A 25,429-nucleotide genomic window follows, 5' to 3' on the forward strand; every position below is an offset into this window, starting at 1 on the left:
CTTACTCGCCACGCTGCTGCGCAAATTCAGACCATGCCGCTGTTCCAAAAAACCTCAAATTTTGCACATAACGCGTGTCGGACTGCCCTTACTCGTGTGGTGTGCCGAGCTGCAACAACGGCACGTGTGATACACATGGCAGCGATTGGATTAATTCAAACCGATTACCGCAGCGGTTGGTTCCTCGTCACAATTTACCACTGGGCGAGCTAATTGCCTTAAACCTTCGGGGATTAATTAAATTGAATTAACTTTAATTAGCCGTAGAGTTATTAGCCGCATCGGACGGAGCCTTGTAACCTACGTGGCGTACATTCTGTATTTTTTCTTTCTTTTTGTTTCACTTTTTACACTATTCCCAATCGTGTATCGGTCCACACGTGCAGCTTTGGCCGCTGAAGAACAGCCGAATAAAATGCGTGAAGGGTAAAGTTCTTGAGAGAATTCCAGGTGTTTTTAATATCTTCCGTGTAATCGCTATCGATTCGGTATGTGCTGAGTTTTGAATCCACTAAGCGAATTCGAATGAAAGTATTCTGCAGTTACGGTCTGGTAGATATTTACCAGCCCGGTACATCATACAGTTTGGAAGAACTACTCCGTTCAATGATATTTATACCTTGCGTGGGATTTCTTTTAGTCACTCGATGAAATTTCGATGCGAGTTTATACGTTTAATCGTAATAACAATGATATCGATGTTGAATTAAAATCCCGATACAAAACGATGAATATAAACGATAAAATGCGTGAATCGCGTTAAATCATATCGAAATAATTTTGAAAAATGCTTAAAGAAAAACTTGTTACGAAATATTTCATTGTGCGTGTATAAATGTAATAATGTTGTATTTACGTGTGCATAATAAAATAAACGTCTGACGTAAAACAGTTTATACTAATTAAAACTTCGTAGAGTTCTGTTAATTAAAGATCATACGTTAATAAAGATCATAAGACCATATATATATACATATATATGCGTGCGCAGAAATAAAAAGTATAACTAAACCACGATCGTCGGATCAACTGTAATTTATAATTAGCAATTAACAAAGGCTTGGTTGTTAATTACGAATTACAGTATAATAGTGTAAACAAAACATATCGCTTCACAGATCACGTGCCCAACGGATGTAGAATACACAAATTATATACATGTACGAACATCTGCAGCATCGACGAATCGTATGTGAAAAACATTTGGAAAATACTCAGATTATTATATATAAAATAGAACTTCAGAACTCATCTAGTCAACCGTGAAGAAAGTAAAACGAAAATAGAAAATAAAATAAAAAACGAAACCAACAACTGTGATCTTCAAACGTACAACGTACTTCAGTGCCAGAGTGACTCAGTTACCTCCTCTAATAAGAAATAAAACGAGAATCAAAATTACAAAAAAGAAAACAACAACGAGAAATGGACGGAGGCGATTAAGTGGAAGAAATAGAAGAAGAGAAACGAAACTTTACAGTAATATATATCTTGTTGCAAGTTATTTATTAAACATTAAGACAACCATGGTTACCTTGGACACGGAACAGAAACCGGAAAGGCAACACTGCGGACGTCGGATGTGCGCCATTTGCAGACGCATCAAACGTGATAAAGGTAATATTTTCTAGCTTTCCTCGAACCGCAACTATTCTCTACGGTTGTAATGCGGTGAAGTTTCGGATGGTAAGAAGTAGGTAAATTTCGCTTATCGCTAGACCGTCATCTGCGCCGAGCAGCGGAACACGAATCCAAAGTAGGCATACATTATGCGTACCTACCACACACGTGCCTGTACGTATACATACGTGTAGAAGAACACGGTACGTTATAGGTAACCCGAAACCCGAAACCCGAAAGGTCCGCAAAAGTAAGAAGCAAAAAACTTGAAACAAGCAAAAATAAAGAGTCGCGAAGAGCTCGGGCGTGCAGAGAGAAGCGGTGCATCACCATCGTGATATTTTATTATCGAACGTAATAACGATCCTTGCAGTTTTGGGTCATTGGGCAGGGCCATTGTTATCGGCGAACTTTCACATCATGACTCGAAGTAAATACGTTACAGGTACAACGGTAGGTATCGGTATATCAGGCGTGTGAGTTATGCCAGAATTTGAAAGTTTCTTTTCTCCGAGACTCGGGATTTTCATCGGCTAATTAAAAAATCGGATCATCATCCACTTTGGAATTTTTCGCTGCGTACGGTTCGCTTGTCCAATACCCTTGCAGGATCCATCTTTTATCGAATAAAGAGTACATTTTTTATGATCCTTAGATGTGTTTCGTATTGATCGAGGTCTGTGTAGGATAAAAATAATTCGTTGGACCAACAAACAAATCGAAATCTTTACACAGAGACGGTATGAAAATTTGTTGCATCAGCTAGAATTTCGCAAGTTTGATTAACGGGTTTGCAACATTGGGAATCCCGCTTTGCTCTGCTTGCAAAATCTTTGCTATTGCGGTAAAAATCCTCGCTTCCGCAGCTAAAATTCTTGCGGTTTCTGTATCAATTTTTTTTGTTAATTATCGAATCATTATTTTCCGTTACAAGACGACGATTTGTCCGCATCGTCTCGCTTTTCGTTTCTTCCACGTTACTACGAGAAATTTATACCCTAGGGCTGTTTTCGTGAATCTCGAATATGTAAAAAGTCTGTGACGAATTTCACATATCCATATTAAATTAAGGATTAAACGGAGATAAACGTATACGTAAGTATGTATACGTCGCATCTGATGTAGAACGAGCCGGTCGTGCGTTACCTACCTCTTTCGTCCGAATAAATCTGGACCTCGTGTCCTGATTACTAACAACGGGTTCATGCGCTTACATAAGCACAGACAACGATCATCCTACGCTTGCGCAAGCTTGCGACATTTCGCATGTGTACGTATACGTACGTACGTACATTGTTTTTTATTTGTTTATTATATCATGTAATACGCGTACGGGTGTAGGTAATATATGCCGTACCAGTACGCGTGCAACATGAATAATCCGCGGTTGTTTGTCGCAAATCCCTTTCGCGTCGGCTCGCACGCCACGGATTCCCGTGTAGGCAAGCCAACCCCAGCGTCGTTGTCTCGGGCTGTTTGGAGACCTAAATCCGACGCATATAAATACGTGGTGTACGCCGTGCGTGTAATAAATTGACATGCAGAGGTTAGTTAGCGAGGCACCAACACCCTTTGCAGCGTCCCGTATTCTGCGCACGGTCGAAATTCGATCCGATCAGTCATGCTTTGGCAGACAAACTTGACACTCATCGTCACGATTTATTCAATTTATGTTGAGCGAGGGTGTAACCCGACGGCTTTCTCCGCGTGTATACCGCGTGTCCGATACGGAGGCCAGCTACGTCACCGCCGCGTCCAGATGCGCAACCCTCCCTCCCTCCCTCCCGTGGAGCTCGGCAAACCGTAATCACCCGTAATTAATACAAATTATAATCCATCCGCGGTTGTTCGATGCAAATCCTCACATTCTCAATCTCGAAACACCTGAAATATTTGTGTAGGCCGTAGTCGCATTGTCTCCCGATCGCGGCTAGGCCCTAGGACCACACCGTGCACCGTGTTCCCATTGATTATTCATTCCGTGGACATAAGTCGGCGCGGTTCTCCGTCGCAGGTACAGTCTCCCTGCGTGAAAGTGACAGACGTACCCACCGACTCTTCGCTCTCGTGCACGGTGTGGATACGGAATGCATGCATGGTCGGGTCGTGAAACGGTGACTAGCTAAGCGGCGCGTACCTACATCGGCCACGCGTGACTCCGCGTAGGTATTCGTTCGGTCTGGGCCTGAAGAGAGAACGTTGAATTTATGAATGAACCAGTGAGGGAATGAATGAAGGGCGTTCGTGGGCGAGCCCACGCGTTATCATAGACGACAAGGCCTGCGGCCGAGCCAGCCTCCTCATGTCCAATTCGAATTCGACGTCGCGTCGGTGTCAAAGACGCGCGACAAGGCTGCACACGGTACAACCGATCGCGAGCAGAAGAACCGTCGTCCGTTCATCTCGCTCACGAATCGAGGAAGGCATCTCGGAACCATTCGAGACCAACCGATCCTCGACACTCCGTGACCGATAGAACGAACTTGCCCCTCGTCACCCACCCTCAAACCGAATTCGCATCTTTCCGGAAGGAGGTTGGGACAACAACTGCTCCCTCCAGCTCAACCGACATCTGCTTTGGTCTGGTCAGGCTACGGTGGGTCTCGTCCGTGGGCGTCGGTGACACGCGTCGCACACGTTTAACCTAACAACGCATAACAAGAAGAAGAAGAAGGAGAAGAAGAAGAACAAGAGGCGGAGGAGGAGGAGAAAAGGGGAGAGCAACAAGAGCGTAACGTAAGAAGGACGACAGGGACAAGATAGCTGCAATGCCATATCGCCGTCTAGCGCAGCGCTGCGCAGTGGTTGGCGTAGACATAAACCACCCCGTGCTGAAGCGTAGGTATATGTATACGTACTGTACGTACATGTAGAAGCAAGTCCGGAGACGAGGAGAGGCGGGATGGGGTCGGCCGAGCGTGTCTAATAACCGCGGTCGAGCCATCGTGGTTTTTTGCCGCGCGATGCCTCCCCCGGCGATTTTCCCGACAATTAATTGTACTTTTGAATAGCGTATTATACGCAGACCTGCCTTGCAGCGCGGCATGCAACGACTCGGGTTATACAGTTTGAAACTGCGCCGTGGATGGTTATCCAGAAATGGAGTTGGTTTCGCCGGTATATACGGTGAGATACGATCGGCGCGGAAAAACGCCATAACTTCGCATCGTATATGGTGGCAGTGCACAGGTGCGTGCCGCTGCAAGCCCCCCCTATCGAATGCGCGTTGAATGTCAATTGTTTCCAACCAACCAGCCGACTCCTTCAGCAATGGCGGAGAGTGGTAGCTCCGGCTAACGAATAAAAAATAATTAGTGTGTCTCAGCAGTGCCTCGCCGGTTCTAGAAATAGACCGGTCGCATAATAATCGCACATCGGGAATCGACGGTTTTGGAAACTTGTTGTATACCGTATCTCACCGATGCACCTACATACCCACCGTGCGTACACGCGCTGGAGGTACACCTTCTCTCTTAACGCGACTGTGTGTTTAATGCGCCGCATACCTGACTCGGTGCCTCGACGTTACCCCGCAGACTTCGATGACGAAATCGGTATTATGGTATATTTTATGAACCCTGCAACGCTCGTCGAGACGCAAGGTAGCGACGCGACGCTCCGTTGTGTTTGTGCGTCGGTTGGCACATCCACACCTAGCCGGCAAAACTCACGTTCCCTGCCAACTTATATACGTACGACGGGCATTAACGCCGCCATTTGTCACAATCGCCATTTTCTTTTCGCAACAGTTTCTCCCCTCGTGTCTTCCATTGGCTCACATCTGGCTCTCAGCCTGCGACGAGTCTCCTTTCAACTGTAACGGTACCTACAACCTGCCCAACTTTCCAGGGTACCTACGATTTCTCCCTACTGTACTTCATTTCATTCCGAGAAAAACTTGCAAGCTTCCGTTCCACCCTACCGCCTTGATACTACTCCAAACGGAGTAAGACTTCTACTCGAATCTTCCGCCCAGGAGATCCTCCGCGTGTTCGTTCGACGGCCGAGATTAAACCCTGCAGCTCGGATGCTTCCTCCTCGACTAATCGATCCGAGATTTATGGAGCGCGTCCGCTGTTACGAAACCCGGGAACAGGCCCTCCATCAATACACCTCGCGATTCAACCGGGGGCCAAATATCATCGAAAATTTAAAACCGCAGTCTCTTCGTAAAGGGTCCGCGGCGCAGCGCGGCTCTCGCATGCAGCAGCTACCGATTTACCGGACTCTCTGGTTTCTTGTGGGTGTAACCAGTTCCGTAGGCTTAGCTGTCAAACCCACGTGCGCCGCCTACGCTTGCGCACATATATATATATAAATATACATACACGTGCACGCACACGCGCACACGCAGACTTACGTGTACGTACATTACTATCGGACGACAAGGACGGGCCCTCTGGGAGCGACGGAGATCGAGCGAGCGAGGGGCCCTTCAGGTACGAGAGATGCCGCTTGCGACACAGGAAACGGTTTCACCTCGAGAAGAAGAGGAGGGGGGAAAGAAGAGAGCGGCCAACCGGACTAAGAAAATTATACGCGAGATCGTGGGAGTTTTGTGACATGCGCGCGATATTGCGTTTGGGAGGGATATTTGGAAAGGGTGTTTCATTGATTTATTTACGTGCATTCATTCACACCGTGTGCATGTGCGTCGGTGGGATTCGTTCCTTCGTTCGTTCGTTTGAAAGATACGAAAAATCGAGGTACCGATTCATTCATTCGAGTTTGCCGACGCAACGTTACCTACAAGTATCAACGTTGCGGTGTTGTTACAGTGGCCAAGAGGCCGTTTCGTAACGATGTATGTTTCGGAAAGACGCGCGATATTGGAACGTTCATCCGTCTTCTCTAGGCTTGCATAATTTTCCTAACCAGATATCGCTGAGATGTTTGTTCTTTAACCTAAAAAATTCCAATCCAATAAACCGTTCTTCTTGACTCGCTGACTGCGCAGCTGACGCGGGGCATTAATTATTTACTCGCAATGCGCGTCGTGATTCAGATCCAAGTGGGATATCGTTCGGCGCGAAATTGCCCAGACACACCAACTGCCCACCCACTCGTATCTTGGACCTACAAAATTTTCCCTACGCGCTTTCAACTCCCTCTCAATAACACGCGGATCCGTGCGCTCGTTCATTACGATCATTTGTACAATAACAAGTGACATTTTCAAACCTCGCATATCTTTCAACGGGTTTTGTCTTTTGGCCACTGTTCATATTATCACGTTATATGTATATATTGTAATTTTGCAGCTGTAGCGGCAATATAATTCCACTGAATGCCACTTCAAAATAACATGCGGAATCTATTTAATTTTACATGTTGTATGGTGTTAATTTTTCGTTTTCCTACAATCAGCGCGAATATATCCCTATTTTTAGCGATTCAACGTCAAATACCGTGTACACGACGATTATTCCGTTTGGTTTATTTTAATACTCGGAATCGAAATCGCGCGCAGGATACATTTTTAGCCCGAGTGCAGAGAATATCGAGCTACTGAGAAAAATTTCACTTCGCACGAGTATATACCCTTAAATTATTTCGGATTTAGACTGTCGTTTGCGGCGTACTTATATATATTACGAGCATGTTTTTCACCCGGGCGTTTATTTCGTTGGTAGTATTTTTAATCTCTATATCCCTTCTCGCCGAGGTACCTCCTCCTCCTCCTCCTCCTCCTCCTCCTCCTCCTCCTCCTCCTCATCCATGCACCGAAGGCTTCGCGCGCGACAGATATTTCCCCTTCTCTCTATTTCTCTCTCCCTCTCTAAAAACGGGGTTAACAACACCGAAGAGCCATTTATTTGGGGAAATAAATCAGCCCGGATTTTCATGCGTTTTACACGTTACGCAAATCGTTGGCGGTACATTAATCACCCGATTCCGCGTCCGCAACGTCCGCAGGGACGACGCTGCAGAATCCGTAATATACCCTCTTCGGCCTCTGATGCACTTACCGCGGAGTGGTTTCCTGCACCTCGTAAGTGCGGTAATTCTGCGCCGGTAATAATAATCGCGAGGGATGGACCTTGTCCGTCGATTGGACAGGCGAAAATATTCTCGACGCCTCGCTTGCGCTTCGTGGAAACTTCTTCACCCCATGATGCTCCGCTGCCTTTATTACGCTCGACGATGCGTGCGTGTGGTGTAAGGTGGTACTTCTACCCAGCATCCAGTCGACCCAAATACGAGACGCCGCAACTTCCTCCGTCCAGTAAGACTTGTTATAATCTGCTTACCGGGAATTCACATTTCCATCCATTCCGATCGGCGAATACTTCCAAGAGCACGCTATCTCTGTATTATTGTGTTTGATTCTAGGTGAAACCGAGCCACTCTATTCCAACTAAACCAATAAACAACGCGAGGAGTTCTCTGGCGGGCGTTTAAAGCACACTTAGAAGTTCCACGTGTCGTAGCGGTTGATAAATCCATTTTTCGCTTTGCGCTAATGGATCGGTTGGCATATGTAACATAAGCATTGCGCACCCTTCGGTATATCTTGAGCGTTGATTATTTTTATCGTAGAAAACAAGCAATTCGTAGCGGTACACACGGTATTAATATTATTCCTTGTCTTTGAAGTCAAAGATGGTTATACGGGGAAAACAAATATCCCAAAAATACCGACGTCACGGCAAGAGCCTCGGAGCTGGTCGCACGTGAATTCAAGCCGCAGGGGATAAATGTACGTGAGACTTGATTTCAGGAGAGAAAATTGAATACTCGACCTCCGTAACCTGCCGGAATTCAAGCCGCACGCGTCCTTTACTCCTTGCATCAACGTACCGGGTGTTGCGTGTGAACTCAATCACTCTGATTCGGTACTTTCGTTCGTTGAATTTTCGTGCAGCGCCGAGACCATCGGTTAAATTAATTCCGACGAACAGAGTTGTCGTTTTTTTCCGTTCCTTCCGGACCATGCAGCAAAGAGAACGGCTGGACTTGAGAATAAAATTGATCGGGCGAAAGTCAGCGCGCCCGCATGCCGATGGTAGCTGCGAATTAGAAGGCGTGGCATTGGGAGGAGCGAAGAAATTGAATCGAGTCGAGTACACATGCTTACAACCACGCGACGCCGGGCGTCGGGCGTCGAGCGTCAGACAATCGCTTCGTATGCGTATCGACGCGCCATCGACGCACTAAACGATAGCCCGGTATAAGCCAGGCTCATCAAATTCCTCTCCTACTGTTCTCGCAAAACAATGGCGGGAAATGCGCAACTCAAAATTACTTTGCGAGAATTAATCGTCTGCACCGCGAGCTCGTCAACTATTGATTCCGTATAGTTTACGAATTGCGTCATTGTCACGCGCCTCTATACGGTTATTCATGATTCTTATTTACGCCGATCCATTCTTCCACGTATTCACCTGGCATGTATTTATCCGACCATAAAAGAGGTCGAAAAATTGTCTCGTCCAAGCCAAAGATTAACGTTGTTACTCGTTTTACAAAACCGCTTAATTAGAAAATTAAACTTTTGTGCGATTTTTTACAACCGATCGGGTTTTCGGTTTATTGCTGCGCAATAATCGATCCGAGATCAATTTCCCCCCACAAAAATCTAACTCTCACGAAATCACGATGCGTGTGCCATCTGTACGAATCTCGCCCATATTCACACCTATGGCTGGGTAATGCCCGGGTCGTGAACCCGGCTCAGCAGACGTTCGGATATCGCGCAGGGACACAAGGCATACACGAATACCGCACGTATGCGGAGAATGAATAAATATTACGAATAAAAAAAAATAAAAAAAATAAAATAACAGCTTGATCAGCGACAGCCTACCCTTAATAAATCACAATCTGGCGCTATTGAAGCTGTTTGTGGGTCAGTGGGTGTCATGTGAAATCGCGGTATCACATGCGGTGCGTACACACGTAACGCGACGTAACGCGTTTACACATCGGGCTTTGGGCACAATAGAAAAGTGATGACCGGCTCGAAACTCGCTCCATGGACACCGCGGCCAACGAGGAGGTGATCCGCGTGTCCGCACCGCGTGATGCAGAGGTCCTACGGATGCGCCGTATGTGCCGCAAGCAAACGTGTACGAGCTTCCTCGTCGCACCGTCGCACGCTCACCTCGGAGCTTGCGCAATCGAAAGTTGAGATTGAAACTACGATTTTGTCACTCAGAGATTAGGAAACCATTTCCGAGCCACATCATCGGATTAGAGAGATGAATGCGTGCATCTCGCATCGTCCCGACTCCGGGAGGCTCCGATATATCGACAAGCAATAATTGGGCAACGCGCAGCGACGACGAGTCCAAGATCGGATCGTAAACGTTTCCGCGCCCCGCGAGGCGATCGCGCGGACGTTGATCATAAATTATAAATAATTAATGGACGAGAGTGTTTCGCCCCAAAAACTGCAGACATCCGGTCAGAATTCGTAAGTATTATTAGACCCGTCCCGTGTCACGCGGACCCGCCCCTCCCCTGCACCCTCAATCGTAACCGATGCCGCTGTAAAATTTGAAATTTTATCGATGCTCGCTGCAGTGCGGCGTGAAGCCGTCGTGTTAATGCGGCCTAGCCGCCGACGCGGAGACGATAATTAGATCGGTCTCTAACGGGGATCCGATTTATTATCGAGCTCACGCAACGTGGGGCTGACGACTACGCGCCAATATACAATGTATATAACGCTCCGTCTCAATCTAAAATCTTTTCCTGCAACCTCACAACGCATTATCCTTGCGCGAGCATGAATTATAAATTTTCAACAGTCATTCTCAATAACGCTCGCGTGTATCCCGGTGTTACATCGATTGTCGTAAAGAGATCGATCGGTAAGTCTTCTGAGAACCGATGCTGTCACGCCATTCTTGTTGTTTTTGTTTTTGTTGTTGTTGTTGTTGTTGTTACTGCTGCTGTTCGTGAAGATCTCCTTAATGTCCGATGCGTTAATTAAGAAATCAACTTTCCGACAATGCCGCCCCCTGTGTTACTTAGCGGAATCACGCGTTCTGCATTTTAATGAATCGGCTGCCACCGATCGAAGAGCCGCCCAGTGGCCTCTGTGTTCCTGCAGCCGAACCCACCCCATGGGAATCGAAACCGTGCCTCCTAGTCATCAGGGACGTCGGCCAACGAAATGGGATTTTACCGTCAGAACGGTATAATTCACCCAGTTTTCGCGGATTCTCGAAATACTTTTGATGCCAGCGATATCGGTAGTTCAACCCGCGTAGGCGATGCGCGTTAGCTACCACTAGCTTCAACGTTAGTGGCGTTTGTGGCACGCCGGTCTATTTTAACGTTTGAAAAATGTCACCGAGTTAGTGGAAAGATAGAAGCGGCGGATAGCGCAACGGGATAATGCGAGTTGGACGAGGAGGGAGTCATAGAATACGGGCGAACGAACGAACGAGATGGAAGAGACGAAGAGGTCGTCTTCACCGAAGAGGCGAAGAGGCGAAGAGAAGCGCAGAGAGGACAAGGGACGGTCTCCGGGCAGAGGCAGGCTTTATTTATACCCAAAGCTACGTATTATTGGCTCGCCCCCGCTCGTCGATCCCTGTATATGTGCCCAAGAAACACACCGTCTCTGCACTATGCTACTTCCATTTTCATTCGTCGTTAATTCTCTCTTTCCCCCTCTCCTCTCTCCTATCTCAGGCACTCTCCGTTATCTTTCATTGGTAGCAGGCTGGGCGAAACTTTAATCGTCGTAAACGCTGTGCGATGTACGTATATATCGCAACTGTTCGCACGATCAATGGGCCGAGCTGATTACAGGAATCCCTAACCGCGGATGTATGCAACCGAGTTCAAAATAGACCCACATATCTCTGCAGTTTAAATTATCCGTCTCACTGGCAGCCTTTTCCTCTCTTTTGCTCTCTCTCTCTCTTTTTCTCTCTCTATCCTTCTGTCTCCCGGTTCGCCATCCAACGCAAAACAAAATAAAAACCATTCCTCTCTGTCTTTCCGTTTAGTAGGTCGGGGTTTCGATATACGGAATGGAGAAAATAACCGTCACAAAAATACCGTCGATCATCAAAGATAACAGACTAATCGTGGTATCATCAACGCGTTATCGTATCGTCAACCGACCGATCGCGAAGTCTGGAAACTTGCTGGTTTGTTGATCTAATTCCACCGTAACGCACCAACAGACTTTCGGTTCTAACTAATCTTGACGAATCGATAGCCCGACAGTCCGAAGTCTGCGTCTACGCAGTGGAATGGAGGAAACGTGTATACCTAAGAGTTTGAAAAAGAAGGAGATCAACCAACTATAAATGTCCCACTATACGAGAATTGTGAAAAAGTTTCAATGGTCATAAGCCTCGTAGAAATATCCTCCTAATTGTGAAATTAGAAAACACACTTTACCCAAAGCGGGATGTACAATATTTTTCTTGTCAACTTCTAACGCGACAGAAATATACTCGAGTCGTCGTTGACGATGCTCAAGCTGTTGAGCGAACGACTCAATTTTTGTACCTTGTGACACTGGTAAGCCCGGCTGTTCTTAAGAGTGAAATATCTGTGCATGTTTCAGAAAAAAAAAAAAATCCAAAAATCAATCGACACCTTTTGAAATACACACCCAAACCGAGGCAACAAATCCCGGCTGACTTACGTAGGTATACGACTATGCAGCGTCCGCTGGCGCTGCGTGGCTTGATTCGTAAAAACTCGGCCGCCGTTGACGCCGGTAGGTTAAGATTCCAGCTAATGATATAGTAACTTCATCTTCTCCCCCGCGTTGCAGTTGCAGGCATGCGGTTCAGCCGCGTCTCGGCACCCGGGTTACGGCGGGCCTTACGTGGGGTGCGGTGTGTATAATAGAAAGAAGCTGCTCGCGAGTCCGGCTCCGAGTTGAGAAATTTGAGAAATTTCTAATTAGGCGCGTAATTATCATCAGTCTTTCTTTCGCATTCCCCGGCGCATGTCTCCGCCTCATTCGTATTCGTTCGAGGAATCTTCGACGCGGGATATTCGCCCCTCCTCGCCTTTCCCTTGGGAATGCCGCCATTGTATTTGCATTCTATGGCGAAGTCTGCTTGTGGCGATATTGCTGCTGTACATTGCCGGCGCTTTATCGCATGTACCATTTGCCCGCGCGTCGAAGATGCTGCTGGTGCCGACCTCCTCGTATTCGGAAGAATTAAACGCTCACGTGCGATACTAGAAGGAGGGGGGGGGGGGGGGGGGGGGGGGAGTTGAAGGGTGTGCGTCGAGGGTCGGACCTCCTGAGAAGGTACCGCGATCCACCTACCGGGCGTACGATTCCGATTTACCGATTGTCGGAAATCCGGAATTGGAAGTAAAAATTCGATTATCGCCTCCGTACAAGGAAATTTGCATTTCTCATTGTGAAAAATTAATCGACCAGTGTTTAGATAACGAACAAGCGAGAGGTGAGATAAATACAAAAAATGAACAAGTACATTGCGATTTATCTAAACGCGCCGCGCCCAACGGTCGGACCAACTAAAGCCCGTGCTACTGCGGCATCTTCTTGTACGTAAATTCCAAGCTTATCGTACACTCGACGGATAAACACAACGCTACCGGGCAATTAAAAAAACCAGCGCTGGTCATTTGTTTTTTTAAGGCGTCACCCCGCGCAGAGCTTGCGGTGTGATTCTTTTTAACGGCAGGTATTATCGAGATGCGTTTTTTCTTTCATTCTTATTTTATTCTTTTCCGGTTCTTGCTTCATTTGATAACGCAAGGCACACGTTTGCAGCCGTGACACGGAAATAAAAGATTTTTACCGTGTATCAACGGGAATATCTTGCAAGCAGTTTATATTCATTTTTCATTGCAGCAACCAGCCTGTCGCCGAGCCAATTAAAAACTCTACCGTATAATACAGTAAAAGTCTTGGCTAAATTTGCGCCAATTTATAGTCACTCTCTTTACACGTATGAACGTTTTTTTAAACCCGTAATTTTTTTTTTTATATCTTTATTTTAAATAAGATTTTTACCTTTCTAGACACGACTTGCAGGACCGATAAAAACTAATTTAGACACATAAGCCTCGCTCAGTTAATCCTGGGCATGATACATTATAATTCAGCGAACTTTTGACATTTCAAGGATTGAAAACGATTCGGATAATTAACAATAGAATAAAATATACGTTGACACGAAGAGACCGAATGAATTTCTGTCCCCGATATCGGTCAACTTCCGGTTGAGACACACGCGGTATTCACGTGGGTCGTTAGCCGTTCTTGAGATTCACCCGGTACATCGGTTAAGCATGCACACGTGCGTCTCTCGGAGGAGTGTTGTTTGAGCCTTGGCCGCCATGCCACAGCCGCGTTCTCGAACCTCGGCGGAATCGTCGTGAAACTACCTCGGAAACTCCGAGATATGCTGCAACGGCCGGATCGGCGAGGCTGGCCGCTTGCTCCTGCAGCGTGTCTCCGGATCGCTCGTGCCGCTCTGGTCGTTAGCATCTGTCTTTCCTGGACCACCGAGTCGTTCCCTCCTTCTTCTTTTATACACCCGGAGTTTCTCTCATCCTTCTGCTTTCGAACATTCCCCTCGTATTTTACACCACCGGACTTTTCACACCCGCGAATTTTGATCCCCGAGGGGTCTTCCACTCGAGTAATCGTGATGTCAATATCATTCGACGTGACTTCGTAATCTCCGAAATCGCACCGAAATCGCTTGTGTTTGTAATAAAATTCTGTGTTAAAAATCATGGGTAGTCATGAGAAATCGTTTGTGATTACAGTAACCTCTTTGTAATCTCAAGATATCAGAAGAAATCTTAGTAATCGTGAGAAATCGCCTGATCAGAGTAAAATTTATTTGTCAAGTAATATCTAGCAACCGCTCTATAAAATGTATGCAAATATTGTAATCATAGTGTCACTTTTTTCGCGGTAAAATACCACCATGTTGCCTCCATTTTGATCCTACCCTTGTACGAACCCTCCTTATAGAGCGATCAGGGGCAGGTTTCTGCATTACTTATACCTAATCAAATCATGATACGTGCAAGCTCGTAAAGAATTGCATAAATTCACATTTTATCAACTACTAAGAACATCATCCACCGAAAATTTTGATTCTAGAACTTTCGTGCTTTCGAAATTAAATCTGAATCACGGAGCATCGATATAACTTCTGTAACGTTTTTGTGTGAATTGCAAGACTCCAGTTTCTCGATTCATTGTGGATGAACTTGAGAAGTCGAGGTTTTACCGAAAAGCACACATTTATTATTATACTTTAGCGTGCGTATTTAAAATATTTACGTTACTCGTCAATCCGCTGAAGGATTTGGTCAGATTATAAGAACGTATACGTGAAATCGAGGATTGATAAAGTAAACCACTGTGTAACCGGGGTTCATTTGATTAAACTTACCCGCGACATATACGTATAATCATTTCACCATAATCTTGGCATTCAATAGTCTCGCGTTTATGGTGTGGATCTGCAGAAAAAAAAAAAATATCTCACTCAAGTATATCAATCAAAAAAATTTTCGTCGAACGTGAACGTCGTTGATTCACCAAATTTTTATACACATCCATTAATTTTATCGCCCGATAGCCTTTGAAGCTGAAATAATATCGAAAGCTCAAAGAGATGAAATGATTCTAATTCGTGGAGTTAGAATCGTCCAGTTTTTGATCGCCGATTGTGAGCGATGTAGAAACTGCGCTAGGGGGAAAAAGCCGCACGATCGATGCTTCGCTTCTGATCCCGATGTTCGTTAACCCTTGTTGAATAAAAAAGCCGGAGGGAATACATCGTGGCCCAGAAACCCGCAGCGATCGAGAGAGAGAGAGAGAGAGAGAGAGAGAGAGAGAGAGAGAGCAGCTCGGGGTAAAAACAGGCCCTTATACAAATAATAAAAACAACCGAATTCCAGCGGCGGTTTTCGCCCTCGCGTTCAGCCGGCATTGGTTGCCCTAAGAAAAATCCGGTTCTCTCATTCCTCGGCCGCAAGGCGAAAGCTCGAAGGGTGCGGGGGTGCACACTCGTTAATCCGCCGCGGTAGCTCAGCACGCGCTCGGCAATTCCGCTTTGTCGGTTGCGGGCGTGCCGTGCGGGGTGCAGCAACGCGACATGACACGCGATAACACGTGGCCGACGGGGTCGGGGACTCGACGCACCGCGACGCCGACGTCGCCGTCGAGAACGGAGAGGAAAGAAGGGAGAAACGCAGTGAGCAAGAGAGACGGACGTCCTCGGGTATTTCGTCCGTGCGTCGTTCCCACTTTCAATTCAGATTGTGTGATTGAATTGGTCTTATTTTTGCATTCAATTTATGCAATCCCCCCCCTCCCTCCCTCCCTCCCGCCATCCATCCACCATCCCCAGAGCGTATGCCGCGCTGCGTGTATTTATAACTCCCGCTCCTTTGTGTGTTAATTTATTGTATAGTTATCAACCGGTCGCCGGACCGGGGAGAGACGACGTCGAGACGCAAAGACGTCGAGGCGCTCCCCCGGAGGCCGCGACCGTGCTGCGAGTTTAAAAGAACGGAAACTTCACCGAGGAGAAAGAGAGGAAAAAGTGGGGAAGCGAAATGCAGGATTGTCGGTATTTCCGCGATGCTCTTTTATCTTCTTTATCCTATTGCTTATTCGGGTAGGTAATGGTCCCTGTATTTAAATCCTTTTCACACGTCCGGATCAATCGAATCGTCCAGCAGTCGGTCGTTCCATTTTTTTCCGTCAGTAAATTTTTTTTTCTTTATTATCACCGGAAAACTGTTCTTTCCGCAGACAGTGACTGCGCCTGAATTTGACAGATAGGATTTTGTGTTTATAGGAAAAAATCATCTTTACGTTTCTGTATTTCTTTGGACCGTATATATAATAATCATCTCTGAGTAACTCTGGGCATCTCGACGTCAGTCACTTGGATGTTTGTTCTGCCATGTGTTTCGTGCGTTGAAAAATACATAAATAAATATATCGGCGTGTAATGGTGGTGTATTTCACGTGTTCCAAGTTCCGTCTTGTTAAAACCTCATGGAACTTCTCACCTCGAGAAGATGTAACGGGCGGCCACTGCGCGTTTATATAAATGGAATTTCCGAAGTAGTAAAAGCACGAACAGAAAAAATATCGAATGAAAAAAGAACAAGGAAAATGCGAAGAAACAGCTGTTGGAGACGCCGTTTTATATCGTCCGAAGCCAGCATTTGTTCGTTCGTTCCTTGAACCCCGAAAACTCTTCTAGATTCCCTCTTAGTCCTCCTTTTCCTTAAGAGCGTACAAGCCCGCCATATGGACTGGTTTATTCGGTACGCGGAAAGAAAATACCACATCTTAAGCAAAGCCCCGAGTCTAAGTGAGGCCAGCTTTGATCTGTCGTTTTTATATAGAACGTGTGGGATTCCGCGGCTGTCGGTCATTCGTCAAGAATAAACAAAATATCCGACTGAGAGAGAAAAAAAAAAAAGAAAAATTCATAGATTAGCTAAAATTTGCAGAAATTAATTTTTAATTCATACGTAATCAGCGCGTGCCGATGAAATTTATCACCTCGCCGGTTATCAGTTGCGTTGAAATCACGCGTGGATGAATATAAAATTATATGTTCTTGTTTCTTCTGTTGCAGCGTTGAAGGTGAAACTGATGCTGAGGCGGCCCATAAACCAGCTGGTCGCCCAGGGTATCATGCCACGTAAGTACACCACGATTTATCTCATTTGTAAATTCGCTCTTTCATTCTAACACGTAAATCTTTAATTGCGTTCACTCGACAGACTGCGCAGAGTCGCACTCTGACTTTTATACGCCTCGCGAGTTGTCTCACGGTTCAGCCGTGCCGCAATAAAGAGAGTTATTTTTGCGATAACCGATCGTAACTCGTCTGATATAACGGTGAAATTTTTTTGATCTCCGCGATATCGCCATAATATGATATTCGCATTCAGAGTTTATTACAAATTTCAGCCGAGCCGCTTATAGCCGCTGATTTACACTCGTATCTCACATCCCGGACTGCGTCAACGTTTTTGAACAGGCTGGTAAATTCTGTCACCCTATCGACGCTACGTAATCGCTCGATGAAAGAAGAAGCGCGTTTTTTCACTCTCGATATTCTTTGTCCCCGGTTGTTTGTTTCGCCGTTTTTCATGCCACGTCGCTTAGGTCCACTCCATCGATCCATTTACCACTTAATTGCAGCTTGATTGCCAATAACTCGCTGAGCGAGCATATAAACCTGAATAACTGGGACATGCGTTGAACGAAACGTCAATTATCAGCCACGTGTGGCCTGTTAATTAACTGCCGATTACAAATCATGTTTTTCTTCAAACACTGCACCAGTTTATTGTCATTTTTCTCTCGGATCTTTGATCGTCGACAAGGTCGTCGCATTCCAATTTCGTTTCATTCCTTCAATTATCTAACGCGAAGTATTTCTGTAACTCTCTATTTTTGTATAATACTGCAGTTAAAATAATCTAGTAACGGCTAAAATTAGATAGACTCGTATATCAACACGTACGTTTCGTTCATAATTTCGCGTATACTTATATTTAACGTTATTCAATTGCCACTTGAGCTCGCGTTCTCGAGTAGATAATAGTTGGATGCGTACCATCGCCTCATGTCTGCGTTGCTAGAACGAAATTCTTCAAGCCCATGTTGAAGGGTGAAAAACACCAAAAGAAAAATCAAAACCATTCGCCATCGTAATTCCGTCTCGATCCTGCACAGTCGGAGAAAAGAGAATAATGAAAAAAAGGGTGGTAATTCAGAAGAATCTTCCAAAAGCCGACTTATATATTTCTTTTCAATTAGCCAGACACTTACTATACGAGGCATTTGATCTCTGACGTGGAAAATTATGTAAAGTTTGCAAAAACTCTGCGGGGTGAAAATGTTTCTCGGAATTCTGTAATTGGTAAAATAAAATATGAAAATATCATCGTCTCGAGGTACGATATTACGGTACATGTATAGCAAAGGAAAAGTGTCGCGAGTGATATAAAATTATAAGTTGCCTGATAGGCGTGACGCGATTTAACTCGTCGTGTAAAACTTCAAGTGCAGTGCATTATTGCAACGGGCGGCTGGAGGCAGCATCGCCGCGTCTGCAACAGGATTTAATTCAAAAGATTATAATCGTAAACACCTTTAGCAAGGGGGCAACGTCTGGACACGGCATGGCGTAATTATTTGGGTCACGCGCTGAAATATTATTCTTGTTACTGTCCTCGCGTGTTTATAGCACCTGATATATATAATCCTCCAGGCTGATGGAAATACAGCGCCTGATATAAGCTGCATGGATAGAAATTCTCTCGCCGTTTGACTTTTTCTGCAAAATTTTATAACGTTCTTCATTTTTTTTTTTTTTTTTTTATTTATTTTCATTTTTTTGAATTTTTTTCTCTCACTTTCTTTTCTTTCCTTACTTCTTTCTCCTTCGTTTATGATACGCCGTTCGCAATCAATGTCGTCAATGTCTTCTTGCAGCGACCGTTTCTCTTTTTCTTTATTTCTGCAGACCTCGTGCCAAGATCTGCGACGCTAATTGAAATGAAAGATGCGTTTTACGTCACAGGCACGACGGGGGTAAAACTCGGAGCAGGATATTCGGCGTTATATGCATAACTGCTCGTCAAGACCCGAAACGCCGCGAATAGAGTGATTTTAACTAATGGTGGAACTCGCGGCTACCTTAGCAAACTGGATCGCTTATTTTCGGAAGATTGCCCGAATAAATAGATTATCACAGGTGCCATGGCTGTAACGCGAAGTATATATAATACCGCATGTCTCTTACGTATCCACAACGCGATCTCTAGAGTGAAAGATGAATAAAAATAAAAAATACAAATAAAAAAAGGGACAGGAAGTAGAAGCCGGGGGACAGCTGCGATGAGTCTTGCAATCATTTTTTTTCATCTCCAAGCCAATTATCCTGAGTGCGAAAACACGCGAGATTATGGATGTCGCTTTTGGCGTTACAGCTCTCAAAACACCGCCGGCCTTCCACGAGCAGCGAAAGCAGTTGGAACGAGCGAAAACCGGGGACCTTCTCAAGGCGAAAATTCAGCAGAGACCCGGCCGGGAGGAGTTGGTGAGGCAGCACATCCTCGAAGATGTTGGACACGTGGACCCGAGCCTCGCTGAGAGACAGCGAATGCTCAAGAAGGCGAGACTGGCCGATCAACTCAACGACCAGCTCAGCCATCGACCCGGTCCATTGGAGCTTATACAGAAGAACATTCTACACACGGAAGAACCGATCGAAAGAGCGGTCAAAGGTTCGCCTTGTCTCCTATTATCCCACACGTCTGGTTTCCCTGACCTAAATAATATCCCTTTCTTGCGCCAATCATCGCCTGGTTAACTTCTTATTTTTCTCTTTCTTGTACGCTCATTTCAAATTCGCAGTGTATGAGCATGTAACTTTATACCATATTACGTTATTACATACGTATTCTTTCAAAGTTACACAAGAAGATCAACTCGCTGAACGAGAACCCAGTTCCGGACAATTTATTACCTTGATTTGCGACAATAGGGAACCGCGCAACGAACCAACGTATCTTATGCAAGCCGTTTTACATACACTTACCCATCTTCACTCAATTCCTTTACAAATTTTACAAGAATATAAATGATTAAAAAGAACCCTTGACCAACATCATTCCGCTTTTGCAGAGGGTCACATCCCCTTCAAAGCGACTTGCGAGGGTCAAGTAACGAAACCGCAGCATCCGGACCACTACATCACCTTTGAAGATGACTCCCAAAGCTCGGAAGGCGCTCCATCGCCCCAACTCGACGCCCGCACCGACGTCCTCGAGACCGCGGCGGCGTCCGCAGGTATCGTTACCGTCTCTTTGAGCATCCCCACAACCGGCGGCGCTGTGGTGGTCACCTCGACGTCCCCCGTTTTTCAGCAGGCTGCTAACACGGAACCGACGATACAAACCTTCGCCGATCTCTGCAGCAGCGTCGTCGGTACCCAACAGCAGCAGCAACAGAGTCAGCAGGGTCAGCAGCATGCGTCGACGCAGGTAACGCATTTTTTCAAATTGAGAAAATGATTTACAGTTCGAACTCTAATAGATCGTTGTTTTCAATTTCTTTCAGGCTAGTCAAACGGCCGTGCCGACGACGACGCTTCTTCCCCTGGCGCCGGCGCCGAGTCCGATGTCTCTTGGATCCACAACCTCCAGTCTAAGTCCGCTATCGAATATCTCGATCGCTTCACCCCCGGCCCCACCGCCAGCCGCCATAACGCCGAGGCCCCAGCCTAGTCCCATCGCGGCTTCGACGTGCCAAAGAAGTGACGCCCCCGGCAAGGATAAGAACAGGAAAAAATCAAAGACCAAAAGCCAGCCGAAGACTCGCACCATCAAATTTCACGAATACAAGGTAAGTTGACCTACCGTAAAAGTGTACTTCTCTTCCAATTATGTAGGTCTAAGATAGAATGTAAAATAGTTGGTAATTATCGCACCCGTTTCTGAATATTTATGTACGTTTGTTCAATTTTTTTTTTTCTAATCTTCCTATCGATATAACGTAATGGATGGATCGGGATGTCAGAAATTATATATGTACCGCGAGCGGTGGAACGGTTTTTTTTTTTTTTTTCTTGAAAAATTATTCAATGCATGAAGGCTTGTCGGAGAGTGTTGTGCTACTAACACCGCGGGGAAATGAGAAGAAAAGAAATAGTGAAAAATAGAGGAAAGAAAATATGGAAATGGTTGATTCTTTAATTTTTTTTTTTTCTCATTCTTTTTTCTTATTAGACCTAAAATAAAGAACCACTCGAAGGTGGTGGCCCCGCAATGAATCTTCGCCGAAGAGTTGAGATAGTATCGAGTGATTAACTCGCTCTCGCGCACTCTCAGCGCGGTCCACCTCGTTAGCTCCGAGTAATTCAAGCGCTAATTGCACTCAAGTTCGTGCGGTCGTCACTGTCGGGATGTGTAAGTCGACGCTTCAAGCCTCAGTGCCAAGCGTTTCCGTGACCTCGCGTCTAAGTCCGGATAGAGGAAGTGAATAAAGCCCAACGAATCTCGATTCCTACCAGATCGCGAGGAGCCTGCTCCGTTCCATTCACATTTTGCATATTATTTCACCCATGCCAATAAGCAGTAGTATGAGCCTTTGGACGAACTTGATCGTTCACGATCACCCGATGCGGTTTATTTAAAAAGAAACATGTTTATCACTTTCAATTTTATGTTATCCGTACAATTACTCGCGCTCGAGTATTAATCATTTATCTACATGTAGTCTGACATGCATTGTATAGTATTGTTTCTTATTGTGGAAAACTTTGTCGTCCTCCCGTCTCCTCATGCCTGTAACATCTGATAATAAGTAGTGGGCTACTTAGAGCTGGAGTACTAATGACTAATAACTAATGCCCAGCGGTAAATGTTGTCTTAGGGTCCGCCCAATGCGCAAAAGTCTTCGGTGTCGTCTGCCGCCGCGGCGCTAAGCTCCGCGACGCCCGGCGAGACGAGCTACGAGCTGCTCCTACAACAGCAGCAGCTCTTCCTGCAGTGGCAGCTCGAATGGCAGCACAAGGTACTCGCACGACATCCAAACACATATACACACGCCGACCACCCTCCTTCACCCCCCTTTTTAACAAGCAATAATAAACAGTAATCAGTGTACCCTATCATCACATCTACCTATACCGATCTTTACCGACGGAGCAATGCGCTGAACCTTAAATCGCAGGCTGATATCTAATCTTATATGTTTTGAGGAGTGAAATTATGAATCTTTATTTCTAATTTACGTATATGTACGAACTGTATATTATAACGTGATGGAAAAGTTTCCAAAATAATTATCTTGGTCTTATTATGTTATTCTTACCTGAGACTTGCGCATTGCTTTTGTCTGGATTTCAAAAGCTTTACAGTTTTCACGTAATTTCTATTTTTTTGTTTTTTATCTCAGTATCGTAATTCTTATCTGATTATACACACTTGAAGTATGAGATTTATTTTACGTACAAATAGTAATTGCCCAAATTAAGGGAACTCAACGTTCATTTTAACTTTTGAACACAGATATCGTAGGTAGACGTTCTCGTATTGCGCGTAACTCATTCAAACATAATTGGGATCTAACGTATCGGAAATCAAAGACGCCGTCTGATGAAAAGAAATGTATGAATACTCAGAAATAATGGTATTTAAAATCAATTGAATATGATAAAATAAAGTCATGTGAGTTTGCACTAAGTTTTTTTTTTTAACTATTGTCGAACCCTATATTGCTTATCCGTGATCGTGTGTTAGATCCCCATGTGCAAGAAAAAATTAGCGCTTATGATGTGCGATCAAGATAGTGTGACGCGATTTTAGCGATCTTTTAGAAATTGAGGATCGAAGCGAGAGAGGAGGCATCTGCGTTCGTCGACGCAACTCAAATTACATTCCCCATGAATTCCGAAATTGCTTTTAAATGTTGATATTAAACCGCAGATATACATTAAAAATGATAACAAAGAAAATAAACTTAAAAACAAAGAAACCTGTACAAGCCCACTAATCTCGCTTGACCATATAACAGCAACCATATTTTGGGCAGTTAATACTTCGCAAGACACACACTTTAATATAATACACGTTAACATATTTCTTCTTCAGTATCGCTATGTTAATTTCATTCAACGAACAATGTGTGTTGGTTTTCATCTCTCCTTCTTTCCTCTTCGTTTATTATTTGTTTACTTTTAATTGAGACTCGGAAGTACATCGGTCGCGAAAACATTAGTACCGAATACCGCGGTAGGCTTACTTCCCATTGTTTAACTCGTCACATATTCAATCGGTGATCGCAAAGTAAAGACATTTCATTTTTCTCACAGTACCCGCAAATCATACTGCCAGCCGCCCAGAAGCCACTATCGTTGACTAGTAGCGGAGCCAGTGACGCGGGTAGCGTAAGCGGAGGTAGCGTTAACGCTCCCAGCCCTGCACCGTCTAATTCGTCGACAAATCCGTCGGAGCAACCGCCCCTGAGGCCATTGGGAAAGCTGGAAGACATGAAAGGTGAGCTAGAAAAACCTGACTCTTATCATTATTCGTACTGAACTGAAATTCACGCCCAGGTATGTCGTATTTGAGAGGATTTTCATAATATTTTTGGCAATCCATTTTTCAGTGAGCGACCTCAAGGTGGAGTTGAAACGCCGGAACCTGCCTGTATCGGGATCAAAACCTCAGCTAATCGAGCGGTTGAAACCATTCACGGAATCATCTAGCGTCAATTCGACATCTAATTCAAACGGCCCCCATGTCACACATATGGGACACATCCTGATGGACACCCCGGGCCCGATGACGTCAGACGAGTCAAGTTCCCACGCGAAAAGTCCGGGATCCCCGATCAAGGATGAACCAAATAGCCCGAGAATGGATTCGCCGCCTGGAAGTGAACACGACGATCCGTCGAGTCCACCAGGTAGGCTTATCCCTTCCCCCCAACTCTTATCTTCTGGGATACAACCATAAAAAATCGCTTCCACCTTCAAAGACACCGGTTTCTGAACCATTTCGCGTCTTTTTCAGGCGACGACATCATCAAAGAACAGCGTAGGCGAATCGAGGAACTCCAGCGAGAGTTATACAAGTCCCAGCAGCAGCTGCAACAGATTAAACAAACGCAGCCAGCTGTGCGGGCTGAGAAACTTGTTCTTCAACAGCACATACAGAACAAAATGCAGCAGCAACAGCTCGCTCTCCACCTCCAACAGCTGCAGCATCTCCAGCAACAACAGCAAAGTCAGCAACAACAACAACATCAGCAACAACAAAACCAGCAGAGTCAGCAACAGACGCAACAGCAACACGCGACTTTCCAACAGCTCAATGCGAAAGCCAGCCTAGCAGCCTTCCTTCAAGCACAGCCCAACAACACAGCTGCCATTCTAGACTCTGCAACCCTGACAGCAATCAACAACAAAAAGAATCAAGCCAAAAACAACGCCACCGTTCAATTACCAACTGCGATCGTTCTCAATTTAGCTAAACCCACAAAGTTGAACGGTTCTTTGATCGGCGCTCTAGTTGCTCAGGCCCAGGCGCAAGCGCAGGCTCAGCAACAACAGCAGCAGCAACAGCAACAGCAACAGCAACAACAGCAGCAGCAACACCAGAATGCTAATACTGATGAGGGCAAACCACCTCCACCCCAATACGATGAAGCTGCAAAGTTGCTCAAGGTACCAAAAATTTTACTTTAATTATTTTGAGAAAAATCATTTCCTCGCAATGCCTGATTATTTAACATTCTCGTTGCGTGATTTTTTTTCTTCAAGGTGAAAATCGAACCCGTACAGCAAAAAAGTCATATTAAAAGTCAGGTGGTCGACGACGTGTTGGAAATCCTTATTAAAAATGGTGAGCTACCACCCAGTGCCGCCCAGGATCCCGCAACGCCGACGACCCCGAATCGGCAGTTGCCTCAAAACCTGGTCTTCACAGCGCCGGCTGATAGCCCCACGCAATCTATCGTTTTCACAGCTACGAGTCCCATTAGTCCAATCAGTCCGATAGCTATGGAGGTCTCGCAAAGTAGCTGCCCATCGCCACCTGCTCCACCTCCCCCTCCCCCACCACCCCTGCCATTGGCAACATTCTCCGTACAATTACCGACTACACTGCAACAGGAGGAAATCCCATCGTTCAGCGCTGATCTTCTCACGTCTGGGACAGAACTTGATGCGGCAATGTTACTCAGCCCTCAATCGGTGCAACAGAATTCTCCGGATCCGCAGCCACCGCAGGAAGTAACTTCGTCGGATAATGCTAATCTGGACTTGAAGGTGAATATTTACAA

General features: G+C 45.5%; 1 protein-coding gene across 3 annotated transcripts in view; it reads left to right on the forward strand.

The window, feature by feature from the left end:
* Positions 1–25,429, forward strand: part of LOC124307128 (myocardin-related transcription factor A-like) — a 168,889-nt gene that overhangs the window by 140,158 nt on the left and 3,302 nt on the right. The window contains exons 1-10 of one of the 3 annotated variants that reach the window (XM_046768546.1): positions 1,249–1,617; positions 17,202–17,267; positions 19,570–19,866; positions 20,267–20,625; positions 20,702–20,986; positions 22,016–22,156; positions 23,457–23,640; positions 23,753–24,052; positions 24,160–24,812; positions 24,909–25,415. In XM_046768546.1, the coding sequence (XP_046624502.1) occupies positions 1,527–1,617; positions 17,202–17,267; positions 19,570–19,866; positions 20,267–20,625; positions 20,702–20,986; positions 22,016–22,156; positions 23,457–23,640; positions 23,753–24,052; positions 24,160–24,812; positions 24,909–25,415 (2,883 nt within the window). In that variant the 5' untranslated portion in view covers positions 1,249–1,526. Of the gene's footprint in view, positions 1–1,248; positions 1,618–17,201; positions 17,268–19,569; positions 19,867–20,266; positions 20,626–20,701; positions 20,987–22,015; positions 22,157–23,456; positions 23,641–23,752; positions 24,053–24,159; positions 24,813–24,908; positions 25,416–25,429 lie in introns of those variants that run through there. The other 2 variants (XM_046768543.1, XM_046768545.1) reach the window with 2 other exon arrangements.

This window comes from Neodiprion virginianus, chromosome 6, assembly GCF_021901495.1.
Source record: "Neodiprion virginianus isolate iyNeoVirg1 chromosome 6, iyNeoVirg1.1, whole genome shotgun sequence".
Classification (NCBI taxonomy): Eukaryota; Metazoa; Arthropoda; class Insecta; order Hymenoptera; family Diprionidae; genus Neodiprion; species Neodiprion virginianus.